The sequence below is a fragment of the Bradysia coprophila genome, unplaced genomic scaffold (genome assembly GCF_014529535.1).
Source record: "Bradysia coprophila strain Holo2 unplaced genomic scaffold, BU_Bcop_v1 contig_732, whole genome shotgun sequence".
NCBI classification, from domain to species: Eukaryota; Metazoa; Arthropoda; class Insecta; order Diptera; family Sciaridae; genus Bradysia; species Bradysia coprophila.
In genome coordinates this window covers 5,174,231-5,200,030 of record NW_023503972.1, presented here as the reverse complement: position 1 = coordinate 5,200,030, position 25,800 = coordinate 5,174,231, and the positions used below count along the sequence as shown (strand labels likewise).

Below are 25,800 nucleotides of genomic sequence, written 5' to 3'. Positions count from 1 at the left end.
TAAACCAATTTATTCAACGTATACTGCATGCCTGAAACATAAATAGATTCACAAATTGTGTATTTACTGAGCGTCATAGACCTGAAACGTCATTCTTCTTCTTCTTAAAATGGCGAAAATCATAACCCATTGTCAGCGATTTTACGCTCCACTTAGTGAAAACAAACTTTTTTTTTAAATTTTTTATTTGAATTTTTTTGTGGATTTTTTAATAATTTTAATTTTTATTACTGGTTTATAATAATAATAATATGTATACATACATTGCAGATAATTACGTGTTTTTAATTATTTTTTTATTTAAGTTTTTCAATATCAGTTAAATTATGGTATTTTGGTTTTTTAAATATAATTTTTTCTTCTTCTCCGTCGTTTCTTCAAATATATTTCATTTTTTTGTTCAATATTTTTTGTTTAAAGACATAAGTTTTATATTCAATTTTTAAATTGATAATTTAAACATTTTCCTTAATAAGCATTAAGAAGGGACCAGATTTTGCTGCTTACATTTCATTTTTTTTAAAACTGACTAGAGAAGCAAAATATGTAAATTCATTAAGTTGATGGAATAAATATTTTCGTGTTTTTGGTAATTAATTTCATTTTGTGAAGAGATTTTATATTTTTCGTTTCTCTTTTCTTCCCATAAAATTTCTATTCGCAACAAAAAATTTACCTTTTTTCGCAACAAAAACAAAGTGCATTCCTCTTTTGCTAAACTTATTTTTATTACTTTCTTTTATTACTTCAACAAACATTGAAAGCTTTCTGTCTCTCAAGTATTATAAAGTATGAATTCCATTTTAAATTGATCAAAGAAAATGTGTACGTCGAAGAAGTCGACAGTGATATATTTCATTTTCCCGTGTAGATGGCACCAGTTGAGAGTGTCAAATATTTTAAACGTACCTAACAGATTCTGAGAGCTTAAAGGAATTGTACTTTTAGAATTGATTGTCGATACTTTTGAAAGAATATTAATGATGATCACAAATTATCGAATATCGATTGTCGATAAGAAACATCGATTTAAAAATATTAGTACTAAAACTGAAATTAGCTGTCGGAGGCGCCGTTAAGAGCAGATCATTTTAACTTACGTTTTTCTTTGTAGTTTAGTTAAGAACCGACTTTTAAATGTAAAAATCGATTAAAATGGATTATCGATTGTCGGTAATTATCGCTGTATCTCCATGCATCGATTATAGATTAAAAATCGATTTGTATCGATTTTTGAAAATCTTATCATCTACTTACAAGGAATTTGGAAATCTCAAATGATAAGAATTCCAATTCCAATCTGCAAATTTTTAGGAAAGAATCTCACTGAAACAATCTAACACTGAGGACTTCTGGCTTCCGATACAAAATACTAGCAAGGCGACCTAACATCGATTAAAATGGAATTCATTTAAAACGATTTTGAACAAACCAATAGCAAATTTTCGTAATTTTTCTCGGTGATAAATTTTGTTGGTGAAAGAAAATAAATAAAAAAAAGAAAATTTCCAATTTCCCGTTTCACCAAAGGCATTTCATTTTTAGCACCAAACTTTAATTTATATTTTGTTCACAAAACCCTATATCATCGTGCCCAAACAAAAAGGGAGTAAATTCGTTCTACCAATTGTGTTAGTGCGTAAGCGACGATCAATTTTTTTTTTTGCGTTCATTTAAATTATTTTTTGATTGATATGGGTTTGATTGAAAGATTTTTATTATAACGAAAATGAAATCTTTGATCCCCTGTATTTTTTGGTAATAATTTTCTTTCTATCGAATTCATAGCTTCGGTTTTGGTTGTATACTCTCTATCAATTACTAATAGCAAAATTACGATTAATTTAAGTTACTGGTCAGTTTCTGCTGAGTCTACCTTCTATCTCTTTTTATTTGTAATTTGTAGCAAACTTAAAGGCAATTCAAATTAAAGTCTATGATTGCGTACAAATTCTAAAACAATAAATTAACTTTCTATCTAAGAAGTACAGTGCATTGCAAACAAAACACTCATAAATTCCAACAACCCCATTTCTGTAGTTTTTCTTCTCTATCTTCGCTTCCTTTTCTTCACCTATTTCGTCTTTTCTTCTTCTCTTTCTTCGTCTTCTCTTTCTTCGTCTCCTCTTTCTTCTTCCTCCCTTTATTCTTCCTTCTTTTTTTTCTTCTTCTTCATTTATTGATTACAATTACAAACGTTACCTTAACCTTTAACTTAGCTCATACGGTCGTTTTACAAATAATCATTTTTATAATTAGAATAATGTTCACGTCCACTGCAATGTTGTTACATTTTTTTTCCATTTTTAAATATAAAATGCTTTCCATTCTTAAATATTTTTTGGTTTTTCTTTTTATGATAACAGCGATCTATAATTCCTGTGTATGTTGTGTGTGTGGATTGTGAACTTATATAATTTTCAGGAAGATAAAGTCACATTCCATCCCATCTTTTTTGTTTATGAAACATAATAGTAAGTAAGGGAAGGAAAATTCACATTTGGTTCTAGCGGTTCAAGTGGTTCTTCTTCTTTCTTCCTTCTTTTTAACCTTTTTATAAGCAAAATTTGAAAGCCATTCTAAATTTGCACAAGCCTTACCGTTATGAGTAAAGCGAAATTGGTATTCAGAATTTCTGTGAATTTTCTTTCCTCTTTAGTGACACTAATCTTTATCCTTCGTCGGATGGATCAACGATCCAACAATTTTCGTTGAAACAATATCTATTTGTCAGGTGGCGCTAGTGATTCATTTTCACACTGTGTTGTGTGCCTTCGTAGAGAACAGTAATGCTTCTCTGAGTGGTGTCAATTACGGATATAAGCATCTTTCATGTTCTGACAAGTACAAAGTTAGTTAACTATCTCTAATAAACATTCGACGGCCCCGGAGGAACTATACTGAATTTACCGACATTTTGCCTATAATATCGGAATTGAGTCGATCATCATTTACACCGACAAAAGTTAAAGATTATTTTCTTAAATTTACAAAAAAAAATAATTTTTCTTCTTCTTTTTAACAATTTGTTCTCACCATTCCCCGCCTATCTATTTTATTCTGATGGCATTAATTTTCATCTTTTTATTAAAAATATTTTTCTCAGCATTTCCTTTTATTAATGTAAAAAACTGAATTTATTCAAAGCACTTGAAGGTTAAACTATAGAAAAAATCGGTCTCATCTTTTCTTTCATTATCTTTAATTTCTCGAATTAATTAGCCTTTTTCAATTCACATTTTTTTATGTCTGTGTCATTCTCTCCTCTCCATACAGTTCTCTCTTTTTTTGGTGCTGCCACTTTTCACTTTTCAATTTTATAAATTCTTTTCCTATTCATTTTGCAATTACATGAATTGCCTTCATTTTTCCTTTTAAAAAAAAGTCGAAATTATCACATTGCGTTTTAGAAAGAAAAATAATTTTTTTTTCACCATTTGGTTCATCATTCACTTTTTGTTATCACATTTTATTGATTCCTCACACGTAAAATAAAATGTTTAGCAATTTGTCATATGCAACGTAAAATATTTGAACAATTAGAGTCGTGAGGTTGATTTTGAGGTTAAAAGTTGGAAGCTGAATAGAAGAATTTAAAGGAAATTCATTCTGGGAATCTCTGACGAAAGTTCCGCTAATTTTTTCTGCACAGAATGTTTAACAAAATTCAGATATTCTGTTTAATTGCGTAACTTGTCAAATTACTATTATGCGTTCATAGAAATTGTACAGCCTCGCTACAAACATCGGCAGCTTTGGATGCAGAACAATCGACTAAATTCTAACTTTAGATGAGCTCCACGTCTATTCGCTAAACCTTGAATTTTCGAAGCTTTCTGAATTTCAACCTTTCACAACCGGCATAGTTACTGAATCTGTTACGTTTTTCGATCTAAGCATTTTCAACAAGATCTTGTACTTCGTTTATCTTAAACATTCACGACTGTCTCATAGCTCAATGTTCATTGTTTATTTTTCTGTCCATAACAGATGGCGGTCTCCAAAAGGTATTGAAGAGTCACATTATTACATTCTTAAAACTTGAGTTACAATCTCCAGAACTCAGAATACTCGACAATGATTTAGTATTGACTTATTCACATGATGCTCTGGATAAGTTCTAAATTTTCAACAAATTCTAACTTTTCGGAAGTCATCATTTATATAGAGGATTCAGTACTTGTCGACATCTTTTGGAAGATTCAGTCGACACATTTTTGAGGATTCAGTTCTAGTCGACACCTTTTGAAGGATTCAGTACTGATCGACACCTCCGGAGGATTCAGTACTAGTCGACCCTCTGGAGGATTTAGTACTAATCGACACCTCTGGAGGATTGAGTGCTTTCTTGGATTCCAGAATTCCACTCGAAATCGGTAAAACTATTTAAGATATTCCTATGAATTGCGTCCACGTGTAATGTATTCAGTTCGTTTTTAAGGCTGTACAAGAGGGACGCATAGCACTGAAAAATTTCCTTTAAATTTTGTTGCTGAGTAAAAAAATCGTTTTGGGACAGGATAGCTTAAGCATTCAACGAAGATATTTCTTTCTAAAAAAATGCCTCTTTGGTCACAGCTTTGTATTAGCATTTATCATTGCTCATAAATTTAGAGGTTAAATTTAACTTAAAGGCAAAAAATATCCATAAAATTAGCCAACAATAAGTATTTTGGTTGCGACATTAAGTTTTTGCACAATAAATAATCCTCAACTTAAACATACCATTTCTCTTTTTGTTTAATTTTTTTCATTTTAGTTTTTAACTTTCAATTTTCATTAATAGAATTTTTGTTATATTTTTCTTCTTCTTCGTTTTCTGAAAACATAAAGGCCAAAACAAATGACAGAATTTTGATTATTTTCAATTTTTTGTTAATTTTTTTTTTCTTTGTTAAATGCATCTAGAAACTGATATTCGTGCTCCACAATTTTTTGTTTATTTTCAAATTTGTTCAAAATGTTTTTAAAATCCAAAATTTTTTTAAATTTTCTTTTAATAATCTCCTTTGTATGATGCGGTGACACCAGTTTTGTCCGAATTTTTTCATTCGTTTAAAAGAAGTTTGCTTTTTAAAAGGTACCTGGTATTGAACCTTTCTATTACTAATTTTACAAATTCAATAAATATCCTAATCAAATGACTCTAACATTTATGCTTATAAGTCTATAATGGTTTTGTATCTCGGGTTTTTTTTTGTTGATTTTTTAAATATTTTTTTTCTTTGTTGATTAAACAGCATGTGTGTGTGTGTAGTATTTAGAAATTTTTATATATATTATGTAATGGTGAGCGGTATAATATTAACAACTAATAAATTTAAGTCTCTCTTCTAAACACTTTTCATAATAAAATTTACAATTCCATTTTGAATGTTGAATTGTATCTTTTCTACGAAATGTAATTTTCATTTTTTATTATTTTTTTGTTTAAACTTTTAATACAAAAGGAATTGTTTTTTTTGGAAACTATTTGGTTTTTAACGCAAGCTTCTCTATTTTTCTCCTATTTTTTTCTTTATCTTTTTTATAGAAAATAAGAATGGAACCATAAGATTCGTCTTTGAGTTTATATTGGATAAACATTTATAAGAAGTTAGATTTTTTGCTTGGGTTAGTAAATTTACTCTCTCATAAAATTTGATGTGACAACTGACAACATGTTCTACAATTTTAATTTTTTTAAAATTTATTTTTTAACTTTGGTTTAGTTTTCTGTTATAACGACTAAAACAAAAATAAACATAAATCGACACAAGTGCAATGAATTGTATTCCTTCCTTGTTTTGTCAACCAATAGTTTTGTTTTTAAATTTTTAAATTCGATTCAGATTTGTGTTTTGTTTCTTCATTTCATTAAAAAAAAAATTATTTTATAGCGAAACATCCATAACTATGGGCTTCGCTTGGAAAGTAATGAAATGTTGAGAATTTTATCCCCTAAATTTTTTTTTTTTTGTCTTGTTGAATTCGTTTTGAAGCAGTTTAAAAAGAAAAACTTTCAAAGAAAATCCATGAACACTGCGAAACATCAACCACTTGATCTACAACAGTTGCAAAAAATGATATCGGACGCAATGTCATTTCAAATGGACATTTTTAGTTCTTTTATATTTTGTGGTCTTAATCTCGCAGTGGTTATTTACTAAGTGTTCCGATTCAAACGTAAAGACGTTTTCCTTATAAGGCCCAGTACACAGCTCAAATGTGGAGAAATGCTAATTATTGATTCAATGCTTCGCTGCGCTAGAGTACGCATAGGGAAGGTTTTTGCAGTAATCGGGATCCTGTCACTCCCGTAAAAATCAGCGGTAGTCGGTATTATCAGCTTCAAAATTAAATCAAAGTCAGTCAATTGCTAACAGATTTTCTGTCACGTTGTCCATGAAATTATTGTTATAATGAAGTGACAGAAAACCGACTTGCCTACATTGTCAATCAGTGACAGTACTGACATAGTCCTGAAATCCATGCTCTATAAAATCAAATTGTACAGTAGATCGTTGGGATTCTTTAAGTTGTTACACCTGTCAGGTATGTCTAGACTTAACAACTTACCAAACACGATTTTTTTTTTAGCCTAATGGATAGTAGCATCATCATGTAAGACCTTGGAACTACTGTTAGAAGCTATTAAGAGGTTTCCATGTACTGTACTGTACATGGTACGACGTTAATCTGGAGCGCCATCTGCAATTTTTTAACACTTCTTGAGCTTGAAAATTAGACAGACATGGGGCATTTCCTTGAGTACTGTATACTGGGCATCAATTTTGACTCTCTATTGATTGAGTGAAATCCAAAATATGTTAGAAAGTAAAAAAGTTTTTCATCTCGTTGCAAAAAACGAACAAGAAATTTTCCCTTGGGGAAATATTTCCTTACTAAAAAACGATTCATCGTTTATCATCGGAATTTGTCCAATGAACATGGATAGATGGCGTTCATTGTGGCATATTTGTTACTGTGTATAATTATTTAGTTTGCGGTTGTAATTTCCATTTTCTTTTTCTTTATTTTATTGGCATAATGTAAATATGTTTTTAAAATGGCTGGATAATTTTAACATTTAAATTTACCGGACTGTTCCATTTATTAGTTTTTAATTATTTTCATTTTCTATTTAATAGTCTGATGATGACGTGTTTTCTGTGTGTGTATAATAAATGTAACAATCAAATATAATGAAAACCTTTTTTTCGTGTACACCATGCATATACCCATCAAAGAAATGATGAGCGGCGTCTCCTGAGAGGTGCCGCATTCAGAGTTTCTCTGGTATTTATATACATAGCATACGTTTAATATGGATGAACATTTAAATATTTTTTTTTAAATTTAATTTTCTTCACAATTTTATAAGTTTTAGTATAATAAAAATGGCATTTTAGTTCTGGTAATATTTTGGTTTCTTTTTTTTCTGTGTGTGTGTAGGTGTGCAAATATAATTTTATATTAGTAAAATGTCTAATTTTAATTAGAGTTTCTCTCTTTCATTTGTTTTAATTTCATACTTTCAACAGCTTAATTGGTATAAAAATATTTGTGACTGAAGTTACTTTTTAATTGTTTTTTCTTTTCACAATCATTTGCTTTTATCAATGCAATGTTGTTTATTGTTGTTTCTATTTGATTGGATTAAACGAAACGACACCAAAATTCAGGAGCTCCTAGTTTATTGTAACAATTTTTCTTAGTTTGGTATTTTCTTTGTCTTTGTGAGCTTTTCCAGCTCGAACGAAGCATCTTCAACATACAAAGCATCAGCAACTGTCAAAATGACAGCAGCTGTCATCACAAGGACTCCTTCTTTTAATACAGCGAAACCTTGTGATGCCTTGTTGAACTATAATGAGTATATGAACGATATTGTCACACGGGATAAAATTCTTGCTAAAGTTCAAGTTAGGTCGATGGGCATTTTGGCGATAGCCAAAGGGCTTTATGATTTTTTGTATGACCAATAGACCATTTAAAAATTTTCGTCATTCGACGTCCTAAAGGCTCAGGCTCTGCTGACACCTGGTCTAAAATACCTGCCACTGCCAACCTGACATTATCTGATCTGACGTGACCTGAATTTACATAGAACCTTATTCGTCCCGAAATTGAATAACCCGAGGCCTGATCTGACAGGGTATCAGGATACCTGAGATATTCGGTAAAATAGTTCCGTTTTCCGAAACAGTACTCTTAAGATACATAGTTACACCGTTTTGTCGTTGCTTTCGTGCAGTTGAGCTGTGCTTTGCATTTGCTTGGAATTTCTGCACGAACTCCATGCTAATAACATTATGTTCGTTCGTTTAATTTTTCTTACGATTAACAAAACAAGCATCATCGGCCAGCACTGTTCCATTTTACTGCACGAATGAAACTGGTATTGCTAGAGCTTTGTAGTTAAAGATGCTGCGGACCAGATAACACCAAATAGTGTGAACCGAATTTTAATTTTGAATTTTTCTCAACAAAAATTTTCTTTCGTCTTTGTAAAAGCAATCTGATTGAATCAATGCTGTCTGTGTGAAGAGACAGAATAATCGAAAATTCCAATTGTTTCGTGTTCACAGCGAAATCAGTTGGAAACAAAATTTATTGTTACGAATTGATTTTGATAAGCCGTTATAGGTACAATAATAAATATTTTGCTAAATTGTACTCACATTTTTCAGGTAAGATTTGCAATAAATTTTTCGTTTCATTTTTGGAACCGTCAACATTTCAAATTTCCCGCCCAATTTTTCAAATTTATTTAATAGAATCAATTTCTTTCCAATTAGTCACTTCTGGTTCAAACATGCGGTTCCCAGTAATTTATCAAATTCATCCAATTATTCTAAGAGAAATTTTTTTCTGTTTTTCTTTTAAACAAACATCCGACCAAGAACCGTTACACAATCAATTTTTGAATAATTTATAAAATAAACCGAAGCATTTTTTTGCTGTGTGATGTCTGTGCTCCATCAGTTTGATGAAAATTCTATAAATAATCCGGCTACCTAGAATTCCAGTCGATACGCTGAACAAGACGTTTCGTGATCCTGTAAATTAATGGTGCACCGTGATGCTGATGGTGATAGATCAATGCGATATTTAGCTAGAAGATCTTCATTTTCCGACACCCAATAGCCCAACACATCGGTGTCGTATGTGGGAATGATTGTCACCTCTAAAAGGATTTCATTGGATATTAGTTCATTGTCGAAATTTTCGTTGCAATTTATTGGATGAGGTTTTAGGGTCTTAAACAAAGCTAATCTCGTATCATTCTAAAGTTCACTTGGCCAGGCCACTCTCTTTAGACCCGTACGAAGTACTGGGGTCTTATCCGTTTACGCATACGTCCGTAACACGTCGAATTGGACTCCCTGAGTAAGGGGAAACCTATTGTGGTTGTCTAGAGATGCCAAATTAGTGGAAAAAAAAATGTCCGTCTGTCCGTCTGCACGATAACTTGAGTAAAACGCATCCGATTTTGAAAATTCTTTTTTTTCCCGTTTGGTACTGTCAAAAGACAGGCTAACTTCGAAGATGAGTGATTTTGGATCGACCCTTCCCGAGTTGTGGCCCAATAAGTGCTTTACGGTTTTTCGAAGATATCTCCAGACATTCAAACGTTACACTTGTAACTGATACGTCAAATAAAAGGTATTTACAATACCGATCGACAAAAAAAAAGTTTATGGAAATCGGATGACCGACTCGTGAGTTAGACCCCTTGGTGTGAAACAGGCACAGGGCGGCAAGCAGTTTTTGCTTGTAGGTCGGCCACATTTCAACATTTTTCGTCTGTTTTAGCTTTATTAGATAGGTATTGACCGTACCAATCAGGGAAAAAACAGTTTTTGAAATTATGTTCTCCAGAGCGTGAGCTAGGTCTCTTGGAGTGAGCTCTTATCTGGCTACTCGGCCGTACAGTGAACGCGGAGTATTTTGTCAATATCTCGAGTAAATTTTGACCGAATTTCATGAATTTTTTTTTGTTTGAAAGGTATTAACGAATGTAAAGCGTCGGTAAAATTTCCAGTCTCCCAACAAAATGGCTGCCAGTGGCCATATTGGATTTTAATAAAAGTGATATATATTGGGAAAAATGATACTTAGAGAGTTTCTGTTAACATGGAAATAATTTGTTATGTGTGTGGGGTTTCAGGGATTCCATATACGGACATCTATATATACCTATATACAGCTATATTGAGCTATATACAGGCATATAGAGCTATATAATAGCATATTCATCTGTGAAATGTTTATTTATAGGAAAATATAGGGAGTTGCGGGAAGAAGAACAACTACATGAATAGTAAGACTTAAATTATTTGCCGCAGCATTTACGTGTACCGATTGTTCAATATTCAATTATAACCAAATCCATACAATAGTACCGAATTGGCAATATACTCACCGAAATTCGTCATTTTACTATATTTCAGCCAAAATAAGAAACCTTTTTTCACGATCGTGAATACAGCGCGTAACTCGATTTTAAACTCATTTTGCTTAAAACGTAAGCACTATGAGTGCCATTCAAGAATGTTAAGAACTTCCTGAATTCATTGTTTTCCCAGCAATTTGTTACTGATCGATCGATCGATCCGAAAGAAGACAAATTTTGTTGGGATAAAACATGGAAAACGCGGAAATAATGATTATAAAAAACACACTCCACCACTACAATGAATGTCGGATAATTTCTTTTAAAAACGCCTTTTTTTATTAAGTATGACCCGACCTGACAGTATCAATTCAAATTTGTTGAATCAGAAATTTGCATCTGAGAATGTAATAATTTACAGAACAGAAAAACAAAATCAAATTCATCGTATGCGAAATCCGAAATAAAATATGGAAACTAGTAATTGGTGTATCGTAACATCACAACAATAATTCATCACATTGGAATTTATAACATTGAGCACCACCCGATAATTATTTTCAACAGAAAACAAAAATTCTTTAACATTAATTTCGCACAGTCAATAATCAAATATTCGAATCCAGCCCGCCGCGCCGTACTGACAAAAATACGCAAATTTAGTACACAATGACATCAAAGTTGCCAACGTAAACCGTCAAATGCGTGTATAAATCATGTCGAAGTTGTTTTGATTTATCAAGTTGAAAACAAATTATTTGTTTCAAAGATTTGCTCTGAAAATTTTAAAAACGCAAATTTGCGAACTTATCAGTGTTTTTCTTTATAAAAGTGTTCAAATCTGTGAAGTGTGTGTGGAAAATTGCCGAGATTTGCAAAGAAAGTGATCAAGTTAATTCAGAAATTGCGCAAATTTGCCGATCAAATATTGCAAATTTGTACTGAAAAAGACAAATTTGCCAACCTTTGCTCGGCAAATTTGCGGACTTCCCACAATGATTTGCTTAATCTGATGGTGGATTTGTATTCTCGCATCCTTGAAATATGGAGATTTGCCCAGAAAATATTGAATCATTTCCTATTTTCCTTAAATTTGCCACTTAACCATTCGGTGGCAAAGCCATTTGTTCTACGACATTATAAGTAAAAAAAAGCACATTTGTTTCAAATCTTTTCGTTCAAATGTCTCGTTTTTTCGGCTTTTTTCCTTAAGTTCAGTTAAGTGTAAATCAAAAACTTGTGGTAATTTATGGTATTGAATGAGCATGAGCGAATGGTTTTTGTGCGAAATTAAAATCAAAGAATTTTCTTTTCTTCTGAAAGTAATTATCGGGTTTTAAATGTTTTAAATTCCTAAGTGATGAATTTTATTGTTGTGATGTTCGGATACACCAATTACTAGTTTTCATATTTTATTTCGGATTTCGCATACGATGAATTTGATTTTGTTTTGCTGTTCTGTAAATTTGTACATGCTTTTGTCAGATGCAAATATCTGATTCAACAAATTTGAAATACTGTCAGGTCGGGTCATACTTAATAAAAAAAGGCGTTTTTAAAAGAAATTATCCGACATTCATTGTAGTGGTGGAGTGTGTTTTTTATAATTATTATTTCCGCGTTTTCCATGTTTTATCCCAACAAAATTTGTCTTCTTTCGGATCGATCGATCGATCAGTAACAAATTGCTGGAAAAACAATGAATTCAGGAAGTTCTTAACATATGAATGGCACTCATAGTGCTTACGTTTTAAGCAAAATGAGTTTAAAATCGAGTTACGCGCTGTATTCAGGATCGTGAAAAAAGGTTTCTTATTTTGGCTGAAATATAGTAAAATGACGAATTTCGGTGAGTATATTGCCAATTCGGTACTATTGTATGGATTTGGTTATAATTGAATATTGAACAATCGGTACACGTAAATGCTGCGGCAAATAATTTAAGTCTTACTATTCGTGTAGTTGTTCTTCTTCCCGCAACTCCTAGGCAAATATAGCTGTATATAGCTGTTTAAATAGGAATTTATGAAAGTTGACTTCGTACGGGGCTGTCTATAATGCCTCCGGCAATTTATTTGTATATGCTAACAAGACAAAGAAAGATAATGTAAGTGATTTTAAAGGGCGAATAGCTTTTCAGTAGAGAATGAAGTAAAAGAAATGAAGAGTTTCACAGTAAAGGCTTTTGATACGAATAGGTGTTTCGTACGGGTCGGCTTTAGCTATGTTTATTATTTAGCCTGCATAGTGTGTCTGAATGGCATTACATCTCCATTACCTTGGTAGAGCCTGTGTAATTTGTGCTTCTCTAACTGCATTCAACTTGGTGTTTTGTCTAGTTGACATGCAGCTTTTCACTTCAACTCGGACTACACAATTTCGCACACGATTTGAAAACAGGGACAGAACTAGTTTCCGCCTGTCGTCGTAAAGAGCAATCAAATTTCGAATAATTTTTTTATCGATTTTCGTTACGGAAGAAACCGGAAAATGAGTGGGTCTTAGTAATCGTGCCAATGAACGATAGAACTACTGGTTTGGGATGAGTCCAAGGGGAAGCATATCAAGTCAATCATTTAATATCTTTTGAACTACAGTCAAAGTGGAACAGTACAGCGTTCATCATATTCTCTATCTACAAAATCCTCTGACGACAAATTTTTACTCACCTAATTCCTTATCCTCCCAAGTTTGTTTGGCTTCCAGCAATGCATTGTAAACGTCTCGACTGGGCTCCGTGCCAGAGAATACATAATACCTAGCCCGGATGCGTTTGAAGAATTCCACATGCGAATAGTACGAATTGCCGTTGTGTGGCACGTACGTTAGATCCATGTAGATCGGAGTCACTTTCTTTCCCTTGATTGGCGACTCTGATCGCTTTCTCAGATTCTTTTCGTTGTTCATTTTCGTTTTACTGATCATCAGTTTACGTTCTCGCTTCGGTGTCGTTTGGTTTTCGACCGGCAGCGGTGATGGAAGACCCAACGGTTTACCCCATGACAATACTCGCGCTTCCACCTCTTCCTTCAGAATTTCTTCTTCGGTTTTTGTTTGCACTTCGGAGGTGGATGGTTGATCTGGCTTGGCATCGAATGATTTACCTTTCTGCACGCCGCTTAGTGGAAACTCTGCAGATTTTCCACTTTCAAGTGGTTCCTTTGATGGTGAAAATTCATATTTTGATGTCACTGACGACATAACATCGGAGCCGCGAACTTGGCGGTGCTCCTCCAATGCTTTTTCAAAATCTAAGTCTGCTTCATCCAAAAATCGGTGATCACTGGACGATCTCGCAGATTCTTGTGAGACACAGCTACTCGAGTCCGGTCCAGACGACGCATATTCGTCATATTGTTTGGTGATTACAGTCCTTATTGTGGTTGTGATTGGAATTGGTTCCGATTCCGGTAATTTGCCATAAACCGACGTCTTCATCGGATCCGTTTTGTATGCGGAAAGAGGAATGGGAATAGCAGAAGCGACCTCTTCACTTCCATATTCTGGCGGTACATCATCTTGACTGTCGTCAATATCGAACTCGGATTTCTTGCTGACTCCCGAACTGGATCTCTGGAGTTCATATTCGGTTTCATAAGTGAATTTTGACGGTGGCGAGCATGGTGCTTGTGAGGTTGTGCTTAATGGTGAATTGGTTATATCATCATCGCTTCCAGTCCATCCACACACGACTCGGGCAATATGACCAGCACTTACATCGGAACGGGGTGAATTTGTTTCATGGATATCAAAATCGTCGCTGCTTGGTGTGTAGCTGCGGAATTCTGTTTTTATTGTGGTGACAACATCTTTGTTTACGGCTCCGTCCTTGATCACAGATTCAGATTGTGTTTCACTAGAGCTTGTTGTGGTTGTTGTGTGTGATTCCGAAGATTTTGAGGTTGACTGAATTTCTGTTAACACCGCAGTTGTGACTTCAATTGTCTTGGACACTTTTTCGGTTATGCTGATATGGTCGAAATCATGGTCTTCTGTGGCATCAGTTTGTTTGCTAGTTTGACTCTGGTGCGTTGTCGTTTCTTCCAGTATTTTCTTTTCAATATCAGCGACGTCAGGTGTACTCTTTCCAGACAAGCTCTCTGCACCAGATTTCGGTGCATCCAGTGACGAGCACGGCATAGATTCGGATGGTTTCACATTTGATTTGGATTCAGATGGTGACGATTTTCCACTGAGTATTGTCTCGGTGGATATTTTATCTGAAAGTTCAGTTTCGGGCGATGCTGACGAACTGCTCTCCACCTTGCATTCAACGACACTGGACGACGTTAATTTCGCATCGATTTTCTTCACATCATCGATCAAATCAGTTATATCGCTAGCCTTACGTGACGTACTTCCAATCATACTGTCATCCTTTGTTTGCTCGCCGTGTTCTTCGAATGTTGCCATCGGTTCGAATCCGTCTGGCTTGTACATACTGGTTATCATAATGGAAGAAACCGACTTTGAGCGTGCATCCTTCACTTTGACTTCCATTTCAACGTCGTCAACACTACACCGTTCTACAGCAGACTCTCTGCGTGACGGACTCCTTGACTCGCTTAATTGACTAGTTGCTGATCCTGGTCTTTGATTGGAATCTTTTTCACTCACATGACTGGCAACGGAGCCCGGGCGAGATAAATGAATGTCCTTGTCATGTGCATCACTCATTGTGCTCACAACCGAGGCGGATCTCGAGTCCTTTGGTTTTTGTACTAGATCCGCGGGTAATTGCTCGGACTGACTTGGCTTTCTATCGATGGCTTTTGTGAGATCTTCGACAATTTTCTGCGAATTTTCTATGTCACTTTCATTACTGGCAGCTGACGCAGGCCGTGAAATCTGTTGCTCATCTTCACTTCTATGACTGCTTACCGATAACGGTCTATGCGCGTCATCACCAACACCACTGGCGACTGAATCAGGTCTCGGGAAATCATCACCGTGCTTGCTGCTAGTGGAAGATTGTGGTCTTGACTGCTTTTCGGGTTGAACTGCAGCCGAATCGTTGTCGTTGGATGATACTACCTCCTTGTTACTTATATTGCTGGCAGCTGAACCTGGGCGAGATATCTTAACTTCTTTGGCATTTTCGTCATGACTTAAGGACGACGTAGGCCGTGAATCTTTGTTCAAAGCATCTGATTGGTGACTAACAACAGAATTGCTCCGATGAACTCCTGAATCAGCAGTTGATGATTCTTTAGGCTCTTCTGGTGCTGAGCTAGATTGTGAATGAGGTCGTGACAATTCCTCGTCTTTAGTGTCTTTTTCGATTTTATCGCTGAGATTAACTGATGGAGGACGCGAGTCCTTTGATTTTCCGTCTTTTCCACTTAGTCCTGATTCCGGACGTGATATATCTTCTGGTCCTTGACTTACTGCAGAACCTGATCGGGAGTCTTTTGCAGCGATGGGTAGTTCAGGGGAATCTTTGGCAGATTCTTTTTCGACTTCTTCTTTTTCGCTTACATGGCTAACAACCGATGATGGCCGAGACGATTTCTGTAATTCAGTTATTTCCACTTTATCAACTTTTTCTTCAATTTCGACCGTGTCGCTAATACGACTAGCAATCGACTGTGATCGGGATTCTTTCGTTGTTTCTTCCAATTTAACTTCTGCGTTCTCAGTTACATTACTCTGAGCAGACAGCGGTCGAGAATCACTCTTTTCCTCTTTAATGGATTTGTCACTTCCAGCCGATTCTGGTCTAGTAGATTTACCGTCCTTAACACTGCTTGCAGAAGAAGGTGAACGTGAATCTGGTTTCACTTCATGAACTTCTGGTTTATCACTGATGTGACTTACAACTGAAGGTGAACGTGAATCCTTCTCCTCTTCTGACTGTTTGGTTTCAATTTTGTCACTGGCATGACTAGCAACGGACGGAGACCGAGTTCCATCAATTTGCTTGCCATCACTTGCTGCAGACGGTGGACGAGAATCTTTGACTTGTTCGTGTTCAGGTTTAGATTTCTCACTTAATGTGTCTTTGCCATCCTCGACACTGGCTTTCGATGCTGGGCGTGAATCTTGATCGATTTCTTTAACTTCAACTTTATCGCTGACATGACTCGCGGCTGAAGGAGGACGAGAATCTTTGCCGCTTACTGACTCTGGCGGTGTTGCGACCTTCTGTTCCTTAGAACTGGCTACAGACGATGGACGTGAGCTTTCTTTCGCTTCATTAGACACTGCTTTGTCGCTGATATGACTCGCTGATGAGGGAGGACGAGAGCCTTTGACTTGTTCTTGTTCAAGTTTTTCACTAAGAACTGATTCTGGCCGAGTCACATCTTTTTCGTCTTTGGAACTGGCAACAGATGCTGGCCGTGAACTTTCTTTTGTTTCTTTAAAATCTACTTTGTCACTGATGTGACTTGCAGAAGACGGAGGACGAGACGTTTTCACCTCCTCTTGTTCAAGTTTGTCACTTAAAACTGACTCTGGTCGAGTTACATCTTTGTTGTCTTTGGAACTGGCAACAGATGCTGGCCGTGAACTTTCTTTTGTTTCTTTAAGTTCTACTTTGTCACTGATGTGGCTTGCAGAAGACGGTGGACGAGAAATTTTCACCTCCTCATGTTCAAGTTTGTCACTTAAAACTGACTCTGGTCGAGTCACATCTTTGTTGTCTTTGGAACTGGCAACAGATGCTGGCCGTGAACTTTCTTTTGTTTCTTTAAGTTCTACTTTGTCACTGATGTGGCTCGCAGAAGACGGTGGACGAGAAGTTTTCACCTCCTCCTGTTCAAGTTTGTCACTTAAAACTGATTCTGGCCTTGCCGCGTCTTTGTTATCCTTTGAACTGGCTACTGATGCAGGACGTGAGGTTTCTTTAGCTTCTGTATTTCCTGGTTTATCGCTTAATTGGCTCACATGACTAGCAGTCGAAGGTGGCCGAGAGTCATCTTTCTCTTTCGGTAGTTTTACGTCCTTTACATCGGTCGAGCTGATTCCTGATGCTGAACGAGAATCCTTCACTTTATCGTCGGATTCTGCGCAAGTAGTTTCTTTATCACTCTTGCAACTGGTTGCAGAAGGTGGACGCAAATCCAGTTCTACAGCTTTATCGCTAACGTTATCAGCTTCTTTTGCTTCAATTTTATCACTTGTAAAACTTGCTACTGATGGAGGACGAGAATCAGTTTTCTGACGGTCTATTGATTTTTCACTTACTGCTGATTGTGGTCGGGTTTGTTCTTTATCGTCCCTGAAACTAGCTCTTGATGAAGCACGCGAATCATGTGCTGTGTCCTTAGTTACTTTGTTTTCTTCATTATCGCCGACACTACTAGCAACTGAAGCTGGTCGAGAAATATTCTCTGGTGCCAGTTTATCGCTCAACACTGACTCAGGTCGTGCTGACTCTTTTTCGTCTTTAGTGCTGGCAGCAGATAATGGACGTGAATCGATGGTTTGTTCTTTGATTTCTTGTTTATCGCTGTCACGACTGGTTACAGATGGAGATCGAGAAGCATCCTTCTCCTTTTCCCCTCCCACACTACTGGCAATTGATGGAGAACGGGTATCTTTTACGTTCTTATCGGTAATCACTTCTTTTACCATATGTTCTGATTTTACTTCGACAACTGATTCAACCTTTTCGTAGGTCGTTTTCAAGCATGTTACAGACTCATGTTGAGATTGTTCCTTGTCGCTAGTGTGGCTGGCAGCCGATTGTGGTCGTGATTCTTTTTGAATTTCATTAGATTTCGAGGTCATCACTGAGTCTGGTCGGCTGGCTTCTGCAACAGCAGTTATATCTTTTTCACTAGCATTGCTTGCAGCTGACAGTGGTCGCGAATCACTTGAAACATTTATCGGTTGTGGACTGACGGTTGATTTTGTCACTAAAATTTCATCCTTTGAACTTGCCACAGACTCAGGACGAGAATCCTTGTGTGAATCTTTATCTCCAACTGCAGAAGGAGGACGAGACTCCTTTTCTTTTTCGGTCGAAGTTTCTTCTTTTGGTGCTGCTTTTTCTTCCTTGGAGCTTGCTACCGATTCTGGGCGAGAAACTTTGTGTTCTTTATCAACTGCAGAAGGAGGACGAGATTCTTGTTGTTTCTCACCGGAAACGTCAGTTTGCTCGTTCGGTGCTACCTGTCCATCTTTAGAACTTGCTACAGATTCTGGTCGTGAATCTTTTTGTATTTCTATATTGTCAATCGCAGAAGGAGGTCGAGACTCCTTTCTTTCGTCGGGTTTTTCTTTGAGTACTTCTCGTTCGCCTTTTGAACTGGCCACTGATTCTGGACGAGAATCTTTCTGTATTTCTTCATCATCTAATGCAGAAACAGGACGGGATTCCTTTCCTTTTTCACCGGAAATATCAAGTTCTTTCTCAGTAGAAATATCAGTTTGATCTTTCGGTGTAGCTTGTCCTTCCTTTGAACTTGCTGCAGACTCGGGACGAGATCCCTTTTGTTCATCTTTATCTCCAACTGTAGAAGGAGGTCTCGACTCCTTTCCTTTCTCACTTGAAATATCAGTTTGATCTTTCGGTGTAGCTTGTCCTTCCTTTGAACTTGCCACAGACTCGGGACGAGAATCCTTATGTTCACCTTTATCTCCAACTGCAGAAGGAGGACGCGACTCCTTTTCTTTCTCACTAGAAATATCAGTTTGATCTTTCGGTGCAGCTTGTCCATCCTTTGAACTTGACACAGACTCTGGACGAGAGTCCTTGTGTTCATCTTTCTCAGCGGAAACTTCTTCTTTCAGTGCTCCTATTTCATCCTTGGAGCTTGCTGCAGATTCTGGACGAGAATCTTTAGGTGCTTCCTTCTCTACTGCAGAAGTAGGACGAGATTCCTTATCACCGGAAACATCTTTAGGCGTTGCTAGCCCATCTTTGGAGCTTGCTGCAGACTCATGGCGAGAATCTTTATGTACTTCTTCATCAACTACTGCAGAAGGAGGACGAGACTCCTTTTCTTTTCCATCCTTGGAACTTGCTACCGATTCTGGACGAGAATCTTTAGGTGCTTCTCGGTCAACTGCAGAAGTAGGACGAGATTCCTTATCACCAGAAACATCTTTCGGCGTTGCTTGTCCATCTTTCGAGCTTGCTACAGACTCAGGACTAGAATCTTTATGTACTTCTTCATCAACTACTGCAGAAGGAGGACGAGACTCATTTTCTTTCTCAGCGGAAACTTCTTCTTTCGGTGCTCGTGTTTCATCCTTGGAACTTGCTACAGATTCTGGACGAGAATCTTTAGGTTCTTCTTTGTCAACTGCAGAAGTAGGACGAGATTCCTTCTCACTGGAAACATCTTTCGGTGTTGCTTGTCCATCCTTGGAACTTGTTACAGACTGAGGGCGAGAATCTTTATGTACTTCTTGATCAACTACTGCTGAAGGAGGACGTGATTCTTTTTCTTTTTCATCCTTGGAACTTGCTACCGATTCTGGACGAGAATCTTTGTGGTCTTCTTTCTCAACTGCAGAAGTAGGTCGAGATTCCTTATCACCTGATATATCTTTCGGCGTTTCTTGCCCATCTTTAGAACTTGTTACAGACTGAGGACGAGAATCTTTATGTACTTCTTGATCAACTACTGCAGAAGGCGGACGAGATTCTTTATCACTGGAAATGTCAGTTTGATCTTTCGGTGTTGCTTGTCCATCTTTTAAACTTGTTGCAGACGCTGGACGAGAATCTTTGTGTTCATCTTTATCTCCTACTATAGAAGAGGGTCGAGACTCAGCGGAAATTTCGTCTTTCGATGCCCCTATTAGATCCTTGGAACTTGCTACCGATTCTGGACGAGAACCTTTATGTTCAGCTGCAGAAACAGGTCGAGATTCCTTATCACCGGAAATACCCTTCGGTGTTACTTGTCCATCCTTCGAACTAGTGACAGACTCTGGTCGAGAATCTTTCTGTATTTCTTTATTGTCAGAAGCAGGACGAGATTCTTCTTCTTGGTCATCAGTTGTTTTATCTTTCACTGCCTCTTGCTCGCCTTTGGAACTTGCTACTGATTCTGGTCGAGATTCCTTGTGTACGTTCTTATCATCAATTGCAGAAGCAGGGCGAGATACGTTTTCTTTCTCACCTAAAATGTCGATCTGATCCTTCGGTTCGTCTTCTGCGCCCTTGGAACTTGCCACAGATGCTGGACGAGAATGTTCGGCAATTTTTTTATCCTCTTTATCACTGACACAGCTGGCACTAGATGGTGGTATTGATGTTCCGTCATTCACATCTAATTTATCATCAGCAACTGAAGGTGGTTTTGAAGAGCTTCCTTCTTCTTTAGAAATTGCTGGAGACGATGAAGTGGTTTCGGGCTTGGCATTTTTCGCGTCATCACTCACATGACTAACTGCAGATAGTGGACGAGATTCCTTTTCTTTTTGGTTTTCACTTGTGACATCATCCTCATGAGTTTTGGATTTTGAGGTTTGGATCACGGACTTCTTACTGGCTTCTTCCACTGATTCGCTTTTCGGACTTGTTACAGATGAACCTCGTACTGTATCCAGTTCTTCGGTTTTATCAGCGTCACTAGTATGACTTGCAGCTGATTCTGGTCTCGAAACAGACAATTTTTCTGTTCCAGTACTTGGTAGATTGGAGTCGGTGCTTTTCATAAAAGCCATAGCCTTATCAAGGCTTGTTATTGAATCTGGTGACGAGCCAAGTTTCTCCTTCAGTTCTGGCTCCGATCTGTCACTAAAGTGACTAATTATTGAATCAGGTCTGGATATTTCGATGCCTGACTTGTCACTGACGTGACTAGCTGCAGATTCACGTCTTTCATCACTCACTTCTACTTTGAGATCACTCAAAGTGGGTGACTTTTCATCACCTTTCGGTTTTTCTTCTTTGCCAACGACCGATTTCATTTCAGATGATTGATCGACAACAATGTCGGTTTTAATGGTAACTTCGTCTTCATCTTTTTCAACTTTCAAATTATTACTTATTGACGAAGGTGGTCGAGATCCATCAATTGAGCTTTCGTCTTTAGTAAAATCTTTTTCACTGAAAGCAGATTCACGGCGATCCGAGACATCGTCAATGAAATCACTGACTACAGACTCCTTTCGTGAAGTCGATTCGTCGATGGATTTATCAGCGACTATTTCGGGAACTTTCTCTGTCTTGGCGTCAACTTGAGCCTTTTCTGGTATTTCATGTTTTTCTTTTTCGTCGATTGAAATTGATGACGTTTTTGCTTCTGGAGTCGATGGGTCTGACGTTTGCTTCTCATCCTTTTCCACTTGTTTCTCCAAATTAATTTCCAAGCCTTCCTTTCCATCGCGTTCTGATTTAACATCAGCCACATCTTTAGGAATGTCGGGAGTGGCTTTGCCAGATAAAACGTCCGGAGTAGTGCACGCGGGACTAAATTTAATTGTTCCCTCGGGGCAAATTTCGATCTCTTCACCTCCATCTTCACTGCTGGTGGTTACTAGCATTCGTTGAACGGTTGCGTTCTCATCGTCAAGTCTTGGACTTGCTCCACGAAGTTTCCTCTCCAATTCTTCCTCACTGAAGTCGGGAATAATTTCCGCGATATCCTTTTCGGATTTGAGGACCTCCGCCACATTTGCGACAATCTTTAAGACTTCTTCTTCGCGTGGGGAAACTGCTCGTGGAGGTTGTTCATCCAAACCGACAACGGTGATTGTGTCTTTATTGGTAAGATCCGAGATTTCTGTTGACTCTTTTCGCGACGCAATTTGTTCGTTACTGGGTGGTGTAGAACGATCTTCTTCCTCCTCTTCTTTAATGTCTTTCAAATTCGAATCGTCTCGTTCGAACGATGCATACTTAAAGTCGTCTGGATGAAACGGTGGAACCATGCTTTTGGCAATTATCTCATCGTGATCCTCGTCAATGGCTTCTGGTAGTTTGTCAAGTATTTTCAAGTCGATGATCTTGTCTTTTTCAGCAACTGGTGAATCTAGAGTTGTTATGTGTGTTTCGCGTAGTTCGGTTGGGAATGTTTTCAATCCGTAAGGATGACTGTAGTCGAACACTTCCTTGAATTCTTCTTTATCGACAGCAATTTCTTTCGATTCAGTTTCGGTCTCTCCACCAATAATAGCAGATTCAACCAATGACTCAACTTTATCAGTGATAGCCTTCGATGTACTCTCTATGAACGAAGAAACACCTGAAACTGCTCGATCGACGAAGTCTTTGATATCATCTTTTGGTAATGATTCTGGTTCTTCAGCAGCGCCATCTTGGGATTGTTTTTCGTCTTCTTTACCGACCTGAACGTCTGTTTCTGTAGTTTCGTCGGCTTGCTGCTGAATATCACTATCCTTAGCAACAATTTCTTTCACTTTTTCACTTTGCGATTTATCCTCTTTCTGGGTAACGTCCTTTAATTTCGTTTCGAAATTTTTGCCTAGGTCTTCGACAGCATATTCTACCTTTTTCGCCATTGTTGAGTCCTTCTCTTTAAATCCGGTGATTTCTGGCTTTTTGTCGAAAATGGGTTTGTCATCTTCAGGCTTTGAAGCTTGGTCTTCTTCTTTCTCCTCTGCAGCATGCTCTTCTTTGTTCTTTTCTTCCTCAATTAAATCCTGTTCCAATTTTTCATTTTCTACCTTGTTGACAACGGATCCATTAGGAATTTTCATTTTATGATCCACTTCTGCGGTACCAACGACTTCAGTTTCTCCTTCCTTAGTGGTTTCACTCGGTTTCTTCTCGGTTGCTGCTTTTTTGTCGTCTTTAGCTTCCTCCGAACCTTCATACGTTTCAATGTCGGCTTCCTCGTGAACAGGCAGATCAGCAACCTCGTCTGGAGTCTTTACAATATCTCTCAAATGGGGCTGCGTTGTGTCAAAGTGCATTTTTGATGGTACAGCACGTTCAAGCGGTTCATAGGTTTTCTGCAATACTGTACTGACGGGAGCTTCAGGTTCCTTCGCTTCTTTTGTTTCTTCTTTGATGTACTTCTCCTCAACGACTAGATCTTCCTTAATTTCATCCAAAGGAATTCGTTCATCTTCAGGAAGTGTTGGAGCAGTAGTCGCCCCGGATTCAATCGTTGTTGAAAATGGCTGGCTTTCTGGAAGATTTGGCGCTTCACCGTCTTTTGCTGGCTGGACCAAATCATCTTTGGTGTCACTTGTTTTCTTCGTGCTGCTCAATTTTTCCTCCGGTGTAGGTGAGGACATCTCTTCGGTTTTAGCCACTTCTTCCTTCGATTCTGATTTGATTTTAGCAATTTCTTTTGCTGAAGTGATGATCTCTTGAACCTCTTCTTTGATATGTTCTTCTTCTGCTGGCTCAAGTTTATTAACAGCTGCTGCATCCTCAATCGAATCCGGTTGAACGTCGTCACCATCTTTATCTTGTTCAACGACTTCAACTTGATCACCATCTTCCTCGGCGGCATTTGCTTCACCTTCAGTTCCATCCTTTGGTTCAATTTCTTCTTCTGTAGTCTGCAGACTTGATTTGCGTTTCTTTTCCGATTCCTGCGAATCTCGTTGATGTTTTTGCATTTCTTCTTCCTTTGCCATGCTGCTCTCTTGTTCATTGATTGAATCTTCCGTGTACTGTTCCACTTCCTCCTTCTCGATAATTAGATACTCTTCATCATCTTCCGCTTCCGTCGCGCTGTCCTGTATGGCCACCTCACGATGATCAGCTGACACGTCTTTCTTCTTTGATTTTTCCTCACGTTTGAATACTTCTTCGATTTCTCTAACAGCTTCCTGTTCTTCCTTCAGCTCGTCTAATTCTCGTTGCTTAGCGACATCGTCGACGATGGCAACATCTACCAGTTTTTTAGCTAATGTATCATCAGCACTCGGCGTTGACACCAAACTGGAATCAGTGGTTCCCCCTTTATCCAATTTAGCCTTCCGGATGATGTTATCTTTCTCCGTCTTCGGTTTAATGGATTTCTTTGGACTATCAGGTGGGCGACGTGATGGAGAAATACCTTTGGTTCGATGAGAAATTGGCTTTCGCTCGACTTTTTCTTCTTTCTTTTCAATTGTTTTCACAACTTCACGCTTGACAGTCTTGGCCTTTTGCTTGGATTCGAGCACTTTGCGATTGTTTGCTTCTTTGGTGCTCTTAGCTGGTGTACTACTCGGGCTTGACTTTGTCACTCTGCTTACAATTCTTGGTTTGACTTCCTTCTCTTTCGGTACACCATTTGCTAGTTTCGGATCACTGGAAGTTTTCTTTGGCGTTGTCGTGGGACTTTGTTTACCAACCTCCTTCTTTTCGGAAGCGTCTCGTTTAACAACTTTCTTGTCCATTGATTTTGGTGGCCTTGAATCAATTCGTGACTTAACGGTCACTTTGGTATCAGTTTTCGACTTTGGTTCAATTTTCTTCGGTTTTGCTGTTACATCAGTCTCATCTTTCTGTTCCGTTTCTGTAATATCAGTTCCGTTGATCACAACCTGTGGTTTATCGATCGTTTCGTCATCTTTCTCTTTATTTTCAATCACATCGTCCTTCTGTTTCTCGTCCAATGAGTCGGTCTTTTTCGGTATAACTTTCTTTGGTCTGGCTTTGATCGGAGCTTTCTTGTCAGCAGTCTGCTCTTCGATCAATTTCGATTCTTTGGCTCTGTTGTCTTGATTGGTTTTTACTTTATTATCAATGACTTGGTTGTCCTTCTCAGATTTGGTCGTCTTGGACGGAAGGATTGGCTCGGGTATAGACTTTTCATTGATAGCCGATTTTAGAACTTTTTTCGTTATGGTTGCAGTTGATATGCTAGGAACAAGTTTTTTGGCTGTGCACATGGGATATTTCATAAATTCGAGATGTTTGATCTTTTCAAGTCCTTCCATTATCTTATAATCCGGTGTGCTGCCCGGAAACAGTATTCGGGTAATTGTCTCTTCTGGATTGGCCGGTTGCCACACCAGCAGCGCACAAATTGAGACCAGATTTTGTAGTGGAAATTGGAAATCTTTGGTGTCCTTGGCCGTGAACAGTTTCTGATCGTTGGTCGTCCATTTTTGCATAAATTCTTTTACCTCTCGCGAATCTTTTCCTGGACTGATAACATACATGTCAAGCGTACCGTGTCCAACTTTATGGTAGAGATTCATCGGCTCAACATCGCGGTAACACATTTGTGGCTTTAGGCTAATGGATTTCAGATTGGAAACCAGCTTCTGACCTTTGTCGAACAGATCAATGACCAGCGAATCCTTGTCTTTATTCTCCTCGGGACTTGATATGGCTCTACGTTCCGGTATGTTGCAAAAGAAATGGCCAATGCCTGTAAGTCGAGGGATATTTAGTTAGTTGGTGTAATCGTAGAATTTGGCGAAAGAAACAGAAAAAAATTGCTCAGATTCACAAGTGAAGCCAAAAACCTTACGGAAATTGTCGACCACTTAAAGTAAATTCAAAAAGGGTGTTCACACCACATTGGAAGATGGATCTACCAAAAAGG

At 37.6% G+C, this 25,800-nt stretch overlaps 1 protein-coding gene across 2 annotated transcripts in view; it reads right to left on the bottom strand.

The window, feature by feature from the left end:
* Window positions 1-523: 523 nt before the first annotated feature.
* Window positions 524-25,800, bottom strand: part of LOC119084307 (microtubule-associated protein futsch) — a 107,779-nt gene continuing 82,502 nt past the window's right edge. For both annotated transcript variants that reach the window (XM_037194226.1, XM_037194227.1), the window contains 2 exons: window positions 13,048-25,623; window positions 524-9,169 (listed from right to left, as the gene is read on the bottom strand). In XM_037194226.1, coding sequence (XP_037050121.1) covers window positions 9,000-9,169; window positions 13,048-25,623 — 12,746 coding nt within the window. In that variant the 3' untranslated portion in view covers window positions 524-8,999. The remainder of the gene's footprint in view (window positions 9,170-13,047; window positions 25,624-25,800) is intronic.